This window comes from Mauremys mutica, chromosome 2, assembly GCF_020497125.1.
Source record: "Mauremys mutica isolate MM-2020 ecotype Southern chromosome 2, ASM2049712v1, whole genome shotgun sequence".
Lineage (NCBI taxonomy): Eukaryota > Metazoa > Chordata > Testudines > Geoemydidae > Mauremys > Mauremys mutica.
In genome coordinates, this window is record NC_059073.1 from 136688238 (window position 1) to 136703734 (window position 15497).

General features: G+C 54.2%; 1 protein-coding gene across 1 annotated transcript; it reads right to left on the bottom strand.

Moving 5' to 3' along the window:
- Positions 1-1075: 1075 nt before the first annotated feature.
- Positions 1076-15116, bottom strand: LOC123365331 (receptor expression-enhancing protein 4-like). Its single transcript, XM_045008090.1, has 8 exons — positions 14769-15116; positions 8458-8530; positions 7671-7747; positions 6834-6954; positions 5672-5785; positions 4562-4694; positions 2908-3092; positions 1076-2608 (listed from the first exon to the last, which is right to left on the bottom strand). The coding sequence occupies exons 1-8, from the start codon at positions 14798-14800 to the stop codon at positions 2543-2545; spliced, it is 801 nt and encodes a 266-aa protein (XP_044864025.1). The 5' UTR covers positions 14801-15116; the 3' UTR covers positions 1076-2542.
- Between the last annotated feature and the right edge of the window lie 381 nt (positions 15117-15497).

Genomic DNA, 15497 nt, shown 5'->3' on the forward strand with positions numbered 1-15497 from the left:
TACATACAACAATAGTTTAGTTATATATTGTAGACATAGAAAGAGACCTTCTAAAAATGTTAAAATGTATTACTGGCACGCAAAACCTTAAATCAGAGTAAATAAATGAAGACTCGGCACACTGCTTCTGAAAGGTTGCAGACCCCTGTACTATACTAACAATTAAGCACTTACACGTACTCTCTTTTCTATTATTAGCTACTTTCTAGTGTAGACAGTACTTTGTCTCAACTCCAGGACTACTTCACTTCCTTAGCCAGCTCTTTTGAAGGACTTTGCCAAAGGCCCTTTGGAAGTTCAAAGAAGCAATTTCATCCGGTACTCCTTTATCCACTATTTTGTGGACATACTATAGAATACCTGTAGCACATTTTCCTATCTAGAAGCTGTGCTGTTTTGTAGAAGTCACTTCCATTTAGGAGCTTTATAGTCATCTCATCCCAGCTGCAGTAAGGATCACCAGTGCAATGCCCAGCATTGGCCTCAACTCTTTAAAGAGAGCGACAACAGTTGTCCTTGGGGTATAGCTTTTTCTACCCCAAGGACAAGGCACTGGTCTGAGATTCATTTCAGCCGAAACAGGAGCATTTGCTGCCCTACCTACAGACTCCCACCCACCCCACCTCTGCCCATGATGGTGGATTTGCGTTGATGATTTTTTAGACTAACATTTCATTCCCAGCACAGCACCATGTCTAAACAGCCAGCAGCATCTCAATCCCATGCAAAGAATGCTCACTTGTGATTAGAAAGGGGCACTCCTTGTACGGCTTTATCATTGGTTTTCTGTGCCTCAGTTTCCCCATCTATAAAAGGGGAATTACCCACCTTATGGAGTCAGAGTGGGGGAGAAAGCAGGTGTCTGAAGCATTTCAGACCCTCTACTAGAAGGCGTGTGGGAAGAGTACAGCTGCAGTAACAATCCTTCACTCTGCAGTCCCTGTGTGCGCTGCACAAACATGGCAGCTGGGGTTGCTAAAGGACCCCAACTCCAGGACCCTAAGCCTGCAGGCCACACTTCCGTGCTTTGTTCTTGAGCGGGGACAATTGACTCAAAAGAAACTCCCAGACCAGCTCATTTCACAAGTTCATGTATTTAAATATACAAAAGCTCTATACATGAGGGTCTAACATAAAAACCAGCTGAGGGTGAAGGACACAGAAGTGGGGCTAGAGAGCAATCAGTCAGTCTGTTTTCAAGTAACAAGGATTTGAGGCAAGACTGTGGAGGGTCTGATCCTTGAGCTGCAGACAGGGGAGATGGAGGTGGCTACAGAAATCCACATGGGGCAGAGAGGTGACCAGCTCCCAGCGCTGTGTTCTGGGTCTAAAGGCAAAGGAGCGCATGGATTTTTGGCACTTGAGGTCTTTGGTTTCGTGTAACTGAGACAGAAGGGGAAGTTCTCACTGCATCACACCTCTGCCTTTCGATACGGCTGGGATGTTTAGAAGAGGTCAGCAAGACAGTAACTAAGGGAGCCTCTGGGCTGATGTGTACGTTCCATTCAGAGGTGGATCATTTGATCCAAGACACAGATCTCTGGAGAGTTGACGGCTCACAGAAGCGCTCTGCTTGGCTTAAAGCATCAGTCATTTCAGCCACAAACGTTCCGTGGTGGACCCCTGGGAACCGAAGGACTGGAGAGGGTCACTCAGATTCCATAAGGCAACTGCTAGTTACTCTACAAATAAATATCCCCCCAAACTTGTGCATTAGAGACTGCAGAGCAGGAGGATGTAATGCCCAGGACACAGCATGCATGTGACCCTCCTGGGCCTGGTCCAGGCTGCTACTCACCACAACTCCTGACCCACAAGCAGGAGAGAAAGCAGTTCTTTGCACCCGCCCAGGGTGCTCCGGCACACTGGGTGGTGCAGAGCACTCCCAAGCTGAGCAGTGGCAGACAGCAGAGAAACCTGAGTGAAACAAGAGTCGTCGCCCTATGGGACTAGTTGCAGGGATGTAAGACACCCCCCTGGGCGGGCAGAACTGCCTGGGTCAGTGGGAGGATGGCAGCAGGAGGGGTCAGAGGCACTGGAGCTGACCTGCAGCAGATCGATGGAGGCACGGGGGGGGGGGGGGGGTGTCTTTCACCTTGGGACAGTGACAGGGGCACGTGAAGTAGCTCAGGAGAATAGCTCCATGGTCTAAAGTGCCGCTAACCCAGCTATGGAGGAGTCATGCTGGGGCCCAGCAGAACGGCAGGGGAGTCAAGATTGAACCCCATGTGCAGAGTGCAGCAGGCCTGGTGCTGGGCTATTTACACTCAGGGAACCATTGTGCGTAGAGGCAGCTCCTGTGGCAGAGAGAGCAGCAGGAAGTTGACAGGAAGGTACAGGGACCTATCAGGACAGGAAAGGGACAAGATATTTACAGTGGGGTGTATGGGGACCTCCTGCCCCATTAGAAACAGCGATCTCCTCTGCCAGGCATGTAGCAGGAAGTGGCACATGGCCCCATGGAGACAGGTGCCACCCATGGTGTGGCAGCCAAATCACGTCAGGTTAAGATTCCCGGTGAAGCCCAGCTCTTGCAGGCTGACTAACTGTCCTGATCCGGCTGCACCGTCTTCTTCCTCGCCCGGCCCCGCACCAGCCTGGAAGAGCCCTGCAAAGGAGAAGCAAGTCAGGCCTCCTTCGATGCACCTGCCCCACCAATGTCGCTCCGTTAACTCCCTTCTCCCAAGGCGGCTCCATGTGCTGAGCTGCCCCCCAAGCAGCCAGGGTGCCCTTTAGAAGTGATGATGGTGGAAACAGAGGCTTCCACCTTTCCCCCCCACCCGAGGGCACAACCCTCCCCAGCACCAAAGCCCAGGGGCAGACACTGGCACAGCTCCCGGCCCATGGGTCTCCCAGGACAGCAAGGCTGGTGCATCAAGGCAGGACACAGCCTGCCTGAATCGTCACCTCTTTGACTTGGGGTCTCTTCTTCACGACGCGCAGGCTCTGGCTCCTGGAGATTGTTTTGGACAGCGCGAAGTCCCGGCTGCGGGGAAGAGCCTTGGGAGAGATCTGGGAGTCCGACCAGCACTCCTCTTCCTCCGTGTCACTCTCATGCCCAGGCTGCCGGCCGGCCGAGGCAGTTCTGTAACCTTTTGGGTGCGCGGGAGCGGGGGAAAGAAAGCCCAGTGCCGGATCAGTGCATGGCACAGGGGTGGACTGGATCCCTGCTGTGGCCCTTGGCACATGCCCATCTCTTTAGAAGCCAAGTGCCACGCTGCCAAGAGGGCAGGCTTTGAACCCTCCACTGCCTTTCGCAATGTTCTCTTGCCACAGCTGCAAATTAGCAGAGGCTGTTTCTGAACCAGGATCGCTCCAAGTCCCTCTGCCTGCCATGAGCACAGATGTGTAATTGGGGCTTTGGAAAGCCAAAGTCAGGGAGAAAAACAGAGCGCTCTGGTTGCTATGCTGAGCACTGGGCAGGAGGAGCCTTTCAGAGAGATTCCTCCTTTCCTCCCTTAACACCTTCAGTTTGTGCCAATGTGATGTTGTTAACTCTCAGCTCTTATCTAGCACTTCTCATCCCTAAATCTCAAAGCACTTTACAAAAGGAGGACATTACCATTATCCCCCATTTTACAGATGGGAAACTGAGGCACAGAGGTGCAGTGAATTGCCCCAGGTCACATAGCAGGCCAGCAGAACCCAGGTCTCCGGAGTCCCAGTGTGGTGCTTTATCCACTAAGCTATACTGCCTTCCAGCAATGAGGCAATGCTGTCTCCCTTATGGGCTTCAGTTTTTGCTCTTCTCTAGCACCTTCTGTCAGAGCACCGCAGAGTGCTTTACTGACACCAAGTAACTTGGGGAGCCATCCTCCAGGTGGGGAAACTGAGGCTGGCAGACACCAGGAGCGACTCACCCAGTACCACGATGCCAGGAATAAAACCCAGTTTTCCCGACTCAGTCCCAGGCCTCGCCCTGAGCCATCTGCCCTTCCTCTACCCACCGGCCCTGCAGAGGTGCTCCCACACCCCATACATGCAGCAAGCACGTTCTACACAGGAGCTGGTCTGCCCCCTTCCAGCCAGCGCCAGTGCCGCACCATTCGGACCAGCTCTGGAATCCTTCTCACCCCAAATCCTGTACACAGGGTCCATCTCCCACAAGGCTTTCTAAGTCGCACCTTCCCTCTTTCCAGTTTAGGAGTTGCTGGAGGCCAGCCTGACCCCCAACATTAGCAGCATTGCTGCCGGAGGGGAGTTTGGCCACAAACCCACCCTGCCTCCTCCTCCAAGTGTGGAGCAGCTCCCCTCCTGCCCAGACATGCAGCCCTCCCCTTGCCAGCCTGATCCCAGTGCCCCTTTGGAGGTGAAGCCTCAGACAGTCCTTGGGCCCAGTTCCTCAGCAGAGTCCTGGCCCCAGCCCCACCACCCCCCATCTCCATCTCTCAGTGGCCAGGGAAGTCTCCCCAGCCCAGCCCCAGATCCGAAGGAGGTAGCCAGCACCCAGTGAGTTATGGGGTCCAGAGAGAACTAAGCTGCACTTCCGTTAGAGCTTTTACAAACCCTAGATCCCCAGGACCTAGTCCCCTCCCCTCCCCTCCCCGCTCTTGCCTCTCACCTATCGGCCGCCTCCTCATCTCCTGCTCCTCCAGGTACAAGGGGTCTTCGTAGTGCACGGGGGCGTCGTCAGGGATGGCACGCAGGTCCTGCATGCTGAAGCTGCGCAGACGCCCGGCCAGGGCTCCCTGGCTCTGTCAGGCAAATGAGATGGGGGAGATGGAGAGAGACCAGGTCAGGGACACCCTGAGTCAAAGTCAGACACTGGGCTGCAGTAGCAGCTTGGAGCACCTAGATCTGCTGCCGCAACACTCAGGTGAGGAGCAGCAAGGGGTTAGTCGCACCATGGCCAGGTGACTCCTGCAGAGAACGGAGCCTCGGGGAAAGCTTCATGCAAAGTACTGCCCCGTGGGGGCTAACACAGCTGGGACAGTCCATAACTCCAGTGGGTTGTTGGGTGGGGGTGGTTCACACCACTTAACAGAGGTCAGGTTGGCATTTACCACGTAAACACACGCACTTAAGTGACATCTCACCTAGAGATCTCAAAACGCTTTACCAGGCGGGTGCCTGCTGGGTAGACAGGGACCCAGGCACAGAATAGAGGGAACTTGCAGCCAGTCAGGAACAGAACCCAGTCCTGGGTGCTAGCCCCCTGGCAGCACGGCTTGCTTTGAAACACCCAGCTCCTGGGCAGCCAAGCCTGATTATTTCCTCTGATTTTTTCACTTGGTAGGAGGCCTCTTAGCAGGATGTTACTTGCCTCTGACACTGGGGGTGGGGAAGGTTATGGGAGAGCTCAGTGGAATCCAGCTTAATAAGCACCTGGTAAACAGGAAAAACAGGCAAAGCCGCATCTGTGTGAGAGGTGCAGAGAGGGGGCAGCATGCTGGTCCAAGGAGAGCAGCAGCATTACCTCTGGAGGGGCAGTGAGCAGTGACTGTGGGGTTAAACCTAACCTCAAAGCCATGGTAAACTAACAGTAACCTGGGCATACATCTGGAACGCTAGGGCTGCGAGCTGCCAGGATGTGTAGGTGCCACACAGCAGCCCCAAGCACCCGGTCCACGCCCTGGCACAATCTCACTGGCATCTGCCAGCTCTGCTGATTTTTTACTGGGATGTTCCATGGCCATAACAGCCTCCCAAATCACCCAGGGAGATCAGGTACCTTGGCCGCAGCTTGGACGGCAGCTGTGGCTGCAATGTTGAGGCTCTTCTTGCCAAAGTTCACCATAGTCTCGTACCCGCGCTCCTTGGCCTGGGTGATGTACAGGTCGATTTCCTGCAGAGACATAGCACAGTGAGCATTCCCAGAGGCCAGGCCCAGGTCCAAATCCCACCTTGGGAAGGAAGAAGAGGAATCTACCTGCTCCAAGACACAAGGGTACTAGGAACCCCACACAGCTGTGCCAGCGGAGAGGCCTGAGCCAATGCCCACCTGGCCTTGGGAGCGCTGTACCCCTTAAATTCAACTGCAGCACTACCCTGTTCCAGCCAGGGTCTCGCCTTGCCATCCTACCCTGCACACTGCTTTGTTTGGGAGGAGTTATTGAACTATGAGCCTCACAGGGCCATGTCTTCCACTCATGCAGAACTGGCTCCTTCCGATGCAGGTGACAGAGATACAGAGTCCATGCAACTATACCCCTACACCGAGAACCATGCAGGAATCCTGCACACAGCCCTGTTACTGCTCCCCCCAACACACGCCCCACCTCGCTAGTGGGAAGTTCAGGGTCCTAGGAAGTCTTAGGAAGTCGAATAAAAGCCCCCCACCAAGGAACTGACCTTTAAATGGATTTAAAGGGAGTTCAGCAGGTCAGGCAGAGGAGCATTGGCAGAGCTGTGTGGGGGAAGCCCAGGACTGTAATAACAGGCAGTGCTACAGGGCAGGACTGAGGGACAACAGCAGAGATTTTAAGATCAAGACCAGATGATTTTTTTTTTTTTATTAAATAAAGAAAAAGTTCTAGCTCAACCACAAGGTATGTGCTGGATGCAGGAAGTCCTGTGGGAGGTTCACTAGCCTGTACTATCCTGTACTATGAAGGAAGTCAGAGTAGATGGTCAGAATGACCTCTGCTGGCTTTTAAAAACAAAACTATGGCTGGGGCTCTGAATTGTAATAGTGAGGGGGATGTGGGTCAGGATTGAGGGGTTTTGGGAGAACAGGGTGCAGAAAGGCTGCACAGCACCTGCCTCCATTCTGATCAGCACGGCCAGCCAGCCCCTCACTTTAAGCGCTAACAATGCAGCTACCTGAGGGAGGGATGGCGGCTTTGCTGAATCCCAGAAGCAAGGCGAGAGCGTGGGGACAAGTGACCCGTTACCTTCTCTCTGCGGGACAGCGTGGGGTGCACGAACTTCCGGTAGAGCAGGCTGGCTCCCTTGGTGTAGGGGGAAAGCAGCCACACGACAAATGCCATCTTGATCTCATAGTAGAAGGGAAACCTGCCAGATTGAGAATGCAGCAGTGAGAGGGTACCCGGGGCCCTCAGAGCCCAACACCTCATACTTCTGCCATTCATCCTCATGGCGAGATGGCTTAATGCCGAGCAACTCGGCAGCTGCAACCCCGATTGCTCCTGTCCACCAAGAGGGGGAGTGGGGAATTTCAGGGAGCTTTCTGCTTCTGGACTGAAAGGATAGCTGCTCCCCAGCCCCAGCCTGCAATCAGGCCCAGCGAGTCCCCAGTGGGCATCACATGGAATGGGCATGAAGGGAGAGGGTCAATCAATTCCACCCTTGCTAAAGCAGGACAGACGGGAGCTTGGAAGCCCACAGGGTAGTGGCAAACATGCAGGAGATTCAGATGGACAGATGGACAACTGGGATGGCATGGAGGGAGTTGTTCCTTCCCTTCCCCTCCCCTTGGCATGGGGCAATGGATCAAAGGGCACTTGCAGACCCTCCAAGGCCACGTCCCAGGACAGAAACTAGGATATGAGTGGGCAGACAAACAGCTATGGGTAAGAGAAGCCATAAACCCATCCCACCTCCCTACAGCGGATGGCTAGGCTCAGGCATGCTCCAAGTGACATCACTCTGAAGCATCAGTCCCTTGTATAGAGTATGGCCCTGCAGTGGGCTCTGTACGGTCCAGAGGGCCTCCTGCAGGAAAGCCACCCATGCCCACCAGGAGAGGGCCCTCAAGGCTGGTGCCCTACCAGGAAACGAATGTATCCGTGAGGGTCTCTGTAGCCATGAAGAGCGCAAACACAATCCAGTACATCATCCAGCGGACCTGAAGGGACAGGGGGAGCAGGTTAGCCAGCATGGACCGTGAGAGCCTTCCCCTTGCATATACCCATGCCAGCCTGCAGGGCTCAGAGTCAGCAGAGGAGGGGAGGGAAGGGCTGCCATGCAAGCCCTGGGGTAGCCCTACCTGCCCTTCACAAAAGGGGTAGGGCCCTTCACCTGCTATTAGCCCTCAGGTCCAAGCCCCCAGACACATTTCTTCACCCCTGCAGTGATCAGAGTGCCAGTCTGATGCTGGAGGGGGCATAGCTTTTACAGCAGAATCACATACCAGCCCTTGAGTTTAGGGCCATGGGAATTTAATCCCTTTGGAAAAAAACATGCCTGGTGCCTCACACACGAGTTCATCCTCACCGCCCACAGGGTCAGCCTGGGTCACCATCCCCACAGCAGAGGTGGGAGACAGGCACACAGCATGGGGATCAGAGCCCCGGCACTCAGCCTCTCCACACTCAACCCTGCTCCCAGCAAACTGATCGTGCACCCCCACCACTGCCCTCTTGTGCCCAGCCTCAGGGGGGCAGGGAAATCAGCCCTGCTGCTTCCAGGTCTGGCGCAACGCCCCCCCCACCCCCCAGGTAATCTGCCTCCCTGGTCTCTTCCCTAGGGTCACCTCCCCACCAGGTCCCCTGTGCCTGGACACAAAATAACTCACAGAAGCCTCCCCAGAGCGGACTCCACACTCCTCATACTCACGTATTCCCGGATGTTCTTGGTTTTCACTGCCTTGTAGGAGGCATAGGCCGGATAGAGCATCCCGAACACCAGCCTGTAACAGAGAGAGGGGGTGAGAAAGGCTGGCCACCATAAGTAGAGCAGGGCCAGCAGAGAGAAGCAGCATTGCCTGGCTCTGCTCCGCAGCTTTGCCTTCACGGCCTCCAGCACCATGCTGCCCCGGTGCCTCTGCCCAGGGAACGTTCACTCCTCTCCCTCTGGAGCAGCAGTGAGATGAGATGGCAGCTGACTGGCAGCAAGAAAGATGCAGGGGGACGGACTCAGGGGTGGTACCGGGAGGGAAAGTAGAGCCTGTATCCAGGCCAGCTCCCTGTGACACAGGGCCACCTCCCAAGCACCCCAGGCAGGCAGAGCGCCTGAACCCCGTGACAGATACCAGCCAAGCCAGTAATTAGCCAGAGCGGCACAACTTCCTCAGAGCCTGCAGGTGATCCTGAGCGGGGAACAGCTATTAGCACTGACAGGTCAGGATACTCCACATCCTGCCCACGCGCACCAGCCCTCCCCAGGTCACTCCATTTCACAGACACCTCACGGCAGTGGAGACAAAGAACCAAGCCGACAGGAGAGCTCAGGTAAATCCAGCATGACAGGCAACTGCCCTGACCGGGGCTGCAGTGTGTTCAGGATTTAAGCCCTTTTTCTGAGCTGGTGGCAGGTTGTTCTGTAGCATGGTTCTACCTCTGCTACCCTTCAACCTGGGTCACGTCCTGCCCCCCTCCAAGCACCCTTTAATGGGGAGTCTGATTTCAGGTCCTATTTCCCTGACACACCCTAGAGTTTGGAGGCAGGAGCAGGAAGTGTATCAGTCTCATCCATAGCATCATCCCTCTGGACTGCATTCCCCTCCCTGCTATCAGTCTGACGGCACCTGTGAGCGCACACCTGGAGCATGGCTAGGTAACGTGCCTGGGCTGCCACACCGGCTCCTGGTTACACAAGCCAAGCCAGTCCAACGGGCTGTTACTAAATCACAGGATGGCAACAGGCTGCACTTCCTCACCAGAACTGGTTACCAACAGGTTCCAACACACTGTGGGGGAGGGGAGGGACACTGCCAGAGCCGGCCCGTGGGGCAGGGCCTGGCCCCCGGGGAACCTGGCCCTGCTGCCAGAAGTGCTCGAGTGGAGAGGGACAGGTGGGAGCAGGGCACAGGGAGAGAGGGGGAGCAAGGAGATGGAGGGCTCCTGTAATGCGGCTGCAGTGAGCAACAGCAGAGTCTGCACGAGGCTGCAGAGCCATGTGGGCAGCATGAATCAGCCTGAGAGAACAGCACCAGCCAGCCCCCCCAGCAGTAGCTGCACTTCTCCCAGTTATTCCCATGTGTCACGTTCAGATTAAATTTATTTAAAAAAATCCAAACACATAGATGATGTCATCCCGAACCCAGCCCCCGCTGCATTGCATTCCTGCCACCACCAACTGAATCCCCTGCACCCTCTTCCGAGCCAACACCAAGGCCTAAGATTCCCCCATACAATCAGCAGGTACCTCTCCGAGTCCAGGCACATGCACGTCTGGCCTCTGCTGCTTCACCCAGATGGCACTGGAGCCAGAGATAGCAACTGAAGGGCTGGAAGCGTGCTGGGTTACCCATGGGGCTCCGAAGATTTAAAGTGCCATAAACACGGATTGTTAAGGATGCGTCAGGATGACCGGGATTCCAGGTGTAACGGGCGATGGGGAGTCTGGTCTGCAGTACACTGCCAATGCTGCCTTATTGGGCAGGTACCAGCCATTCATCTGTAGATCTCCCAGTACTTTAACAAACCAGGTCGGTAACATTGACCCCGCCCCCCCAATTTTATAGATGGGGAAACTGAGGCACAGGGAGGTGAAGCGATTTGCCCTGGGTCATCCAGCAGGCCAGCGGCAGAGCTGAGAACAGAGCCCAAGTCTCCCGGGTCATAGTCCAGAGCTCTGTCCGCTAGCGTAAGGGCATAGGAGCCCCAGCCCAAACCGCTTTGCTAGACTCAGTCCATAGCAAAATGGGGTGCGTGCAAGCCCAGCCAGAATGCACTGGCTTCTCCATGCCAGCCCACCAGGGCAGATATGCTTAGCTCTGAAAGCTTGGCTCCCAGGCAGAGAGGGCCCCTTGCCTACACCCAGGTAACCAAATAGAAATACAGGCTGTATCCCAGCTTTGCTCTCCTACGCTGGCCCCACACAACCACATTTGAGAACCTGGCTTTAGCCCGGCTAGAGGTGGAGGCTAGGAGGTAGCCCACACTGGCAAGAAAAAACACATTACTACACAGGTTGGCCACAGCCCTATTTAGACATGTTTACTCCTGCAGCCTATCTAGAGCTGCAGACCAGCCAGTCCACGTTCTGGAGCTGACTGCCACCACATCACCTATAGCAGAGAGATGGGAAGGCCACAGTAAAACCATCCCCCAGCCCCGCTTTGGGAAGTCACTGCACAGGCTACCTCCCACTCGGGGCAAGCGACAGGTATACATCCGGGCCCAGCACTCCCCACCCAGAGTCAACCCCAGCTGTGATGCACAATGAGGCAGGTCATTAACAGAGAGGGCCCCACCAGCAATGGCTCTTCAGGGAGGTGACTCTCTCCTCTATCCCCACCCTCCCTGAACATAGTATTCTGCAAACGCTACAGCCTCCCTCGCCTTAAGGGCAAACTCAGAGCTACCAGCCCTCTGCTGTCTGTCCTTGCAGGGTCCCCGGCCCACAGTGTCCGGGTTACACATTAACACGCAACCGTCACAAAGCTGTGAGCAGGGGAGCAAAACCAGGCCAAGTGGCAGTAGTCAAGCAGCTTCCCCCACGCTCAGGAAACTGCAGCTCTATGCCCTGCGTCTTGGGTACAGGGGTGCACAAGTTCTTCCCAGGGTCACTATTACTGTCTCCCAGGGTGGATAAAAGCCAATGATTTAAAAAATAATGAAAAGAAATCCGATTTTTTTATTTAAATCGGATTTTTTTGATAAAATGCTTTTTGAGGAAAAACCTATCTAAAAATAGTGTTAATTAAGATACATTATAGCTCAAAGATGTCTCATACTATCGAATTCGAATTTATAATCCCTATTCCATGATGAGATAATATATTCATGTAATGTTTACAAAACTTTTCTTAAACGAGTTCCAATAGCTCATGGATTAGGGACCCAATCTTTTGAGGTTCCAGCGGCTTCTGTATAGATTATTTAGGTTAATCTTTCTATCTACCCAATGGGACTCTGTGCTCAGTCTAGAAGATACCATCAGAGATGCTTGGTTTTGCAGTTCTCAAACTGTGGATTTGTGTCTCCAGAGGTAACATGCTTGTTTACAGCAAAAATGTTTTTAAATAAATTATATAGAGAGGTGAGAAATAACTGCCCTCAACCCTATTGTCCCTCTGCAAATTTGTGTACAGTCAGTCCCTTACCTCGCTCTAAAAGTGCAAAGTTTCCAAAAGTTCAATGACTAGAAGATTGTTGGGGGGGGGCACAGATCTGGACAAGGAGAAGAAGTCTGGAGATAAATAGGAGAAGGGAGGGACAGGCAGTAGAAACAAAAGTGAAACTGTTTTAACAGCATATTCCAGAAGTCTTGAGGTCTGAGTGTAGCCTTCATTGATTTGAGATCTACCATACCATCCTCTCACTAGAAGGGAAAATTTATAATGGCAGCAGGCCGTAAAAGAGACCCAGTTTGAAAATATTTTAATGAAGTTCCTCTACCTGCGGGTAAGACAGGCATGCGTACAAAATGCAAACAGTGCAACAAAGTAATGCAAGGCCTGATTGCCTGATTCTCACATCATGAGAAGTGCTCCTTCTCAGGAGGAAGCTGTGTTGAAGACGAAAGGCACATGTCTGAACATGCAGGATCTTCAGGTTGGTAACAACCAACAAGAATGCACTCTTATGTAGAAATCCATGATTAAATCGAGTCTTCCTGACCAGTGATTTAAATCAAATCCACACTGCTGTCTCCTACACAAGAGTTCACAGCCACAGATGTAGCTGCACCAGCGCCCCGCACCCACCACGTGCAGCTACACTAGAGGTTAAAATCCCCAGTACAGACAAGGGCCTAGTGCACTTTCCAACTCCTACCATAGTGAGTGGCCCAACAATGTGTGTTTTAGCAGCTCCCCAAACTCCCCCGGCCCCACCTCCAGCATGTGGGTGCATCCCTAGCACACCAAAGCCCTAACCTGTGGCCTTTGTAGCCCTGACAGGAAGCTGGCATGTGACCCAGCTTGTGCAGTCTGTGACGTGAGATCACTTACCAGATGGGAAATTAACGGACTTGTCTGGGACATCCCGCCACACACAGACACAAGCATGTAGGGCTTTCACTAGTAATGCTACATAATGAGTGGCTGCTAAAGAACACTCCCTTACTAACGAGATTCCTACCAGATTAGCTGGCACATCTGCCCAAATGCCAGGAGCCCCTGATGGGCGCTATGTGGAATGCCACAGCAAAGAAGGATACTTGCCCTTATTTTAGAAAGCAGGGCCCGTCTGAAATAGCCATTGCTTTTGGGAGGCTGCTGTCTGACTGGGGTAGGGGAGGGAGAGCACACATTCCAAGGGCTGGGTGGAGGTAAAAGGTGCCAAATTAAAGGCAGACTGCACCAACTGGCTGTAACTCCAGGAGCTAAATATTTAGTAAGTCAGAACAGACACCACAAATAAAAAGGTCAGTTTTTGGAAATACGTTGTCCCTGTTTCACCATCTGACCCTTTCCTTGGGGTGCTACATATGAAAGAATTGGATTTGCTATTAGAATTTGAGACAAGTTAGGTCCCGCCTCCGCCACCCGAACAGACATGGTGTTCAACAGGTGTTTTGACTGTTACACCAGCGGTTCTAGAATTGTTTGTTGAAAAGAACACTTGTTTAACTCCCTTTGCACCAGCCTTGAAATGGATTTCCAGCAGCAGAGTCTGTGCTTCCAGGTCCCACTTTGCAGCAGTTATTTGTATGCCCATAGCCTGCAGAGGCCCCAGCAGAGACTGGAACCCCACTGGGCAAAGGGGGGTGCACACATACAATGACAGTGTACCATCTACATAGACAGGACACAGGGTGGGAGGGGAAACTGGGGCACAGATAAGCAAAGTGACTTGCCCAAGGTCACCCAGCAGTTCAATAGCAGAGGCACGACTAGGACCCAGGTCTGAGTCCCAAGAACTGACAACTCAGAAGCCATTTCAGAGGTGGTCTCGGGAACCCAATAGGCACAGATGTCCACCAGCAGAGTGACAGAGAGAGATGGAGGCTATTGGGAATGCAGGAAAGCTGGTGTCTGGCTTTCCTACATGCTGGCTAAGGCGCACAGGATACTCTGTGGATAGCCCTCAAACCAAAATGCTTTCCTTATGATATAGTTTATTTCAAGCCAACCCTAGAGGTAGAGGAAAGGTAAGTGAGACATCTCAAACTGGGTCAGACAAAAGTCAAAGGTGACAAGCAGGATAGGATCACACCTGTCAGGGACCATCTACATTTTCTTGGCCCAGCCTCACCACAGGGGGATGGACTAGACTAGATGACCTCTGGAGATGCCTTCCAGTGCTACATTTCTAGGATTCTCTCATGCTGGTCTGACCCTCAGGTCTGAAACACTCAGTCAGCCTGAGGTCACAGATTTAAGTCCCAGCAGTTTCAACTCAGCCCATATTCCTTCCAAGGTACCTGTACATACCGTCTACTCCAGGTGGGTCTCCTAGAGCAGTGTTTTTCCAATGACCGGTCCACAGACTGGCACCGGTCCCTGAGATCTCCCTGACACAGTTTAGGAAGGCAGCAAGCTGGTCCCAGGTATCAAAACAGTGGAGGAACGCTGCTCTAGAGGAAAACAATGAGGAGTCCAGCGGCACCTTAAAGTCTTTAAGGTGCCACCAGACTCCTCGTTGTTTTTCTGGATACAGACTAACAGGGCTACCCCTCTGATACTTGTTCTAGAGGAGACGCTGAATGACATGAGCCCCGCCAAGGGAAGTTAAGAAACCCCCCACGTCTGTGACCAATAAATTGGGGGGGTTGCTCCTGTATCTGCTAGAATGCCACCCCATCCCAGGCAGCACCCCCTTCCCACAGTACCCCCTTCCCACCGCAGAGGTGGCCGCACTCCGGCAGCGCTGGCGGGGTATGGCTTTGTCAAGGCCACCAAAACACGGTGTGACTTTACACGCCCCCAACAGCGACCCCCAAAACGCAGCCAGGTGGCACGAGAGATGCCAGGTTGGATCAAAGGGCGAATCTACCTTCCCCTCCCCACAAGCCAACCAGCTCTGCACCATACTCACACGACCACGCGGCAGATTATCCAGGAGACCATGGCGCATCAGCAAGGGGGCCCCGGGCTTGCGGGCGGAGAGCAGCTGGCTCCTGCGGGGAGCAGCAGGCTGGGTGGCCACGGAGCGCTGGAGAGGGGAGAGATCTCGGCGGCGGAGCCTGGCAGAGGCTGCTCGGCTGGGCTCTGGATTAGCTAATGCCGCAGGAATGCCTTGCGCTGGGTGTCTCTCGGGCAGAGCGGGGCCCTGCTCGGCTGGTTTCTCGCGGCTGCTGCCAGTTTCCCTCCGAGGGGTGCAAGGCAGGGCCTGCCGCTGACTTGTCCCCACTGGCCCCTGTGGCCCCGGCTAGCTCTGAACTGGCCCTGGCCTCCCCTGACTGGCTGCCCCTTGCCCCGGGCTCTGCCCGCTGCTCACCCTGGGCGGGGAAGAGGCTGCCCCGGCTGCGGCTACCGAGCCCTGGGGGGAGGCTCTGCACGCCCCGGCTGCTGCTCCCTGCGCTGGCCCAAGCTCGGGCGCTGCAGGCTCCTTCCTGGTGCGCCGAGGCTGCAGCCGGCCACCCAACCCCGGGGCCGAGCCGGGCGGTGCACGCGCCGTGACGGAGCAGGAAGCGCTCCTTAAAGGGGCCTTGCTCTTAAAAGGGCCAGGGACGGCCGCCTCTGCCTTCAGGGGCCCTTTGCTTCCCGCTGCTGCTGCTCCCCCTTCTGATCAAAGTCAGCAATAGACAGAGAACTCGGTGCACCT

Bases quoted from the DNA above. Each gene is read 5' to 3' on its own strand.
- LOC123365331 (XM_045008090.1), bottom strand. From the start codon at position 14,800: ATGGTCTCCTGGATAATCTGCCGCGTGGTCGT. The intron at 6,955-7,670 runs GTAGGGCACCAG...TCAATCTGGCAG, and splicing joins ACGGATACATTCGTTTCCTG to GTTTCCCTTCTACTATGAGA. The intron at 4,695-5,671 runs GTACCTGATCTC...TTTGCCTGACAG, and splicing joins CCGTCCAAGCTGCGGCCAAG to AGCCAGGGAGCCCTGGCCGG.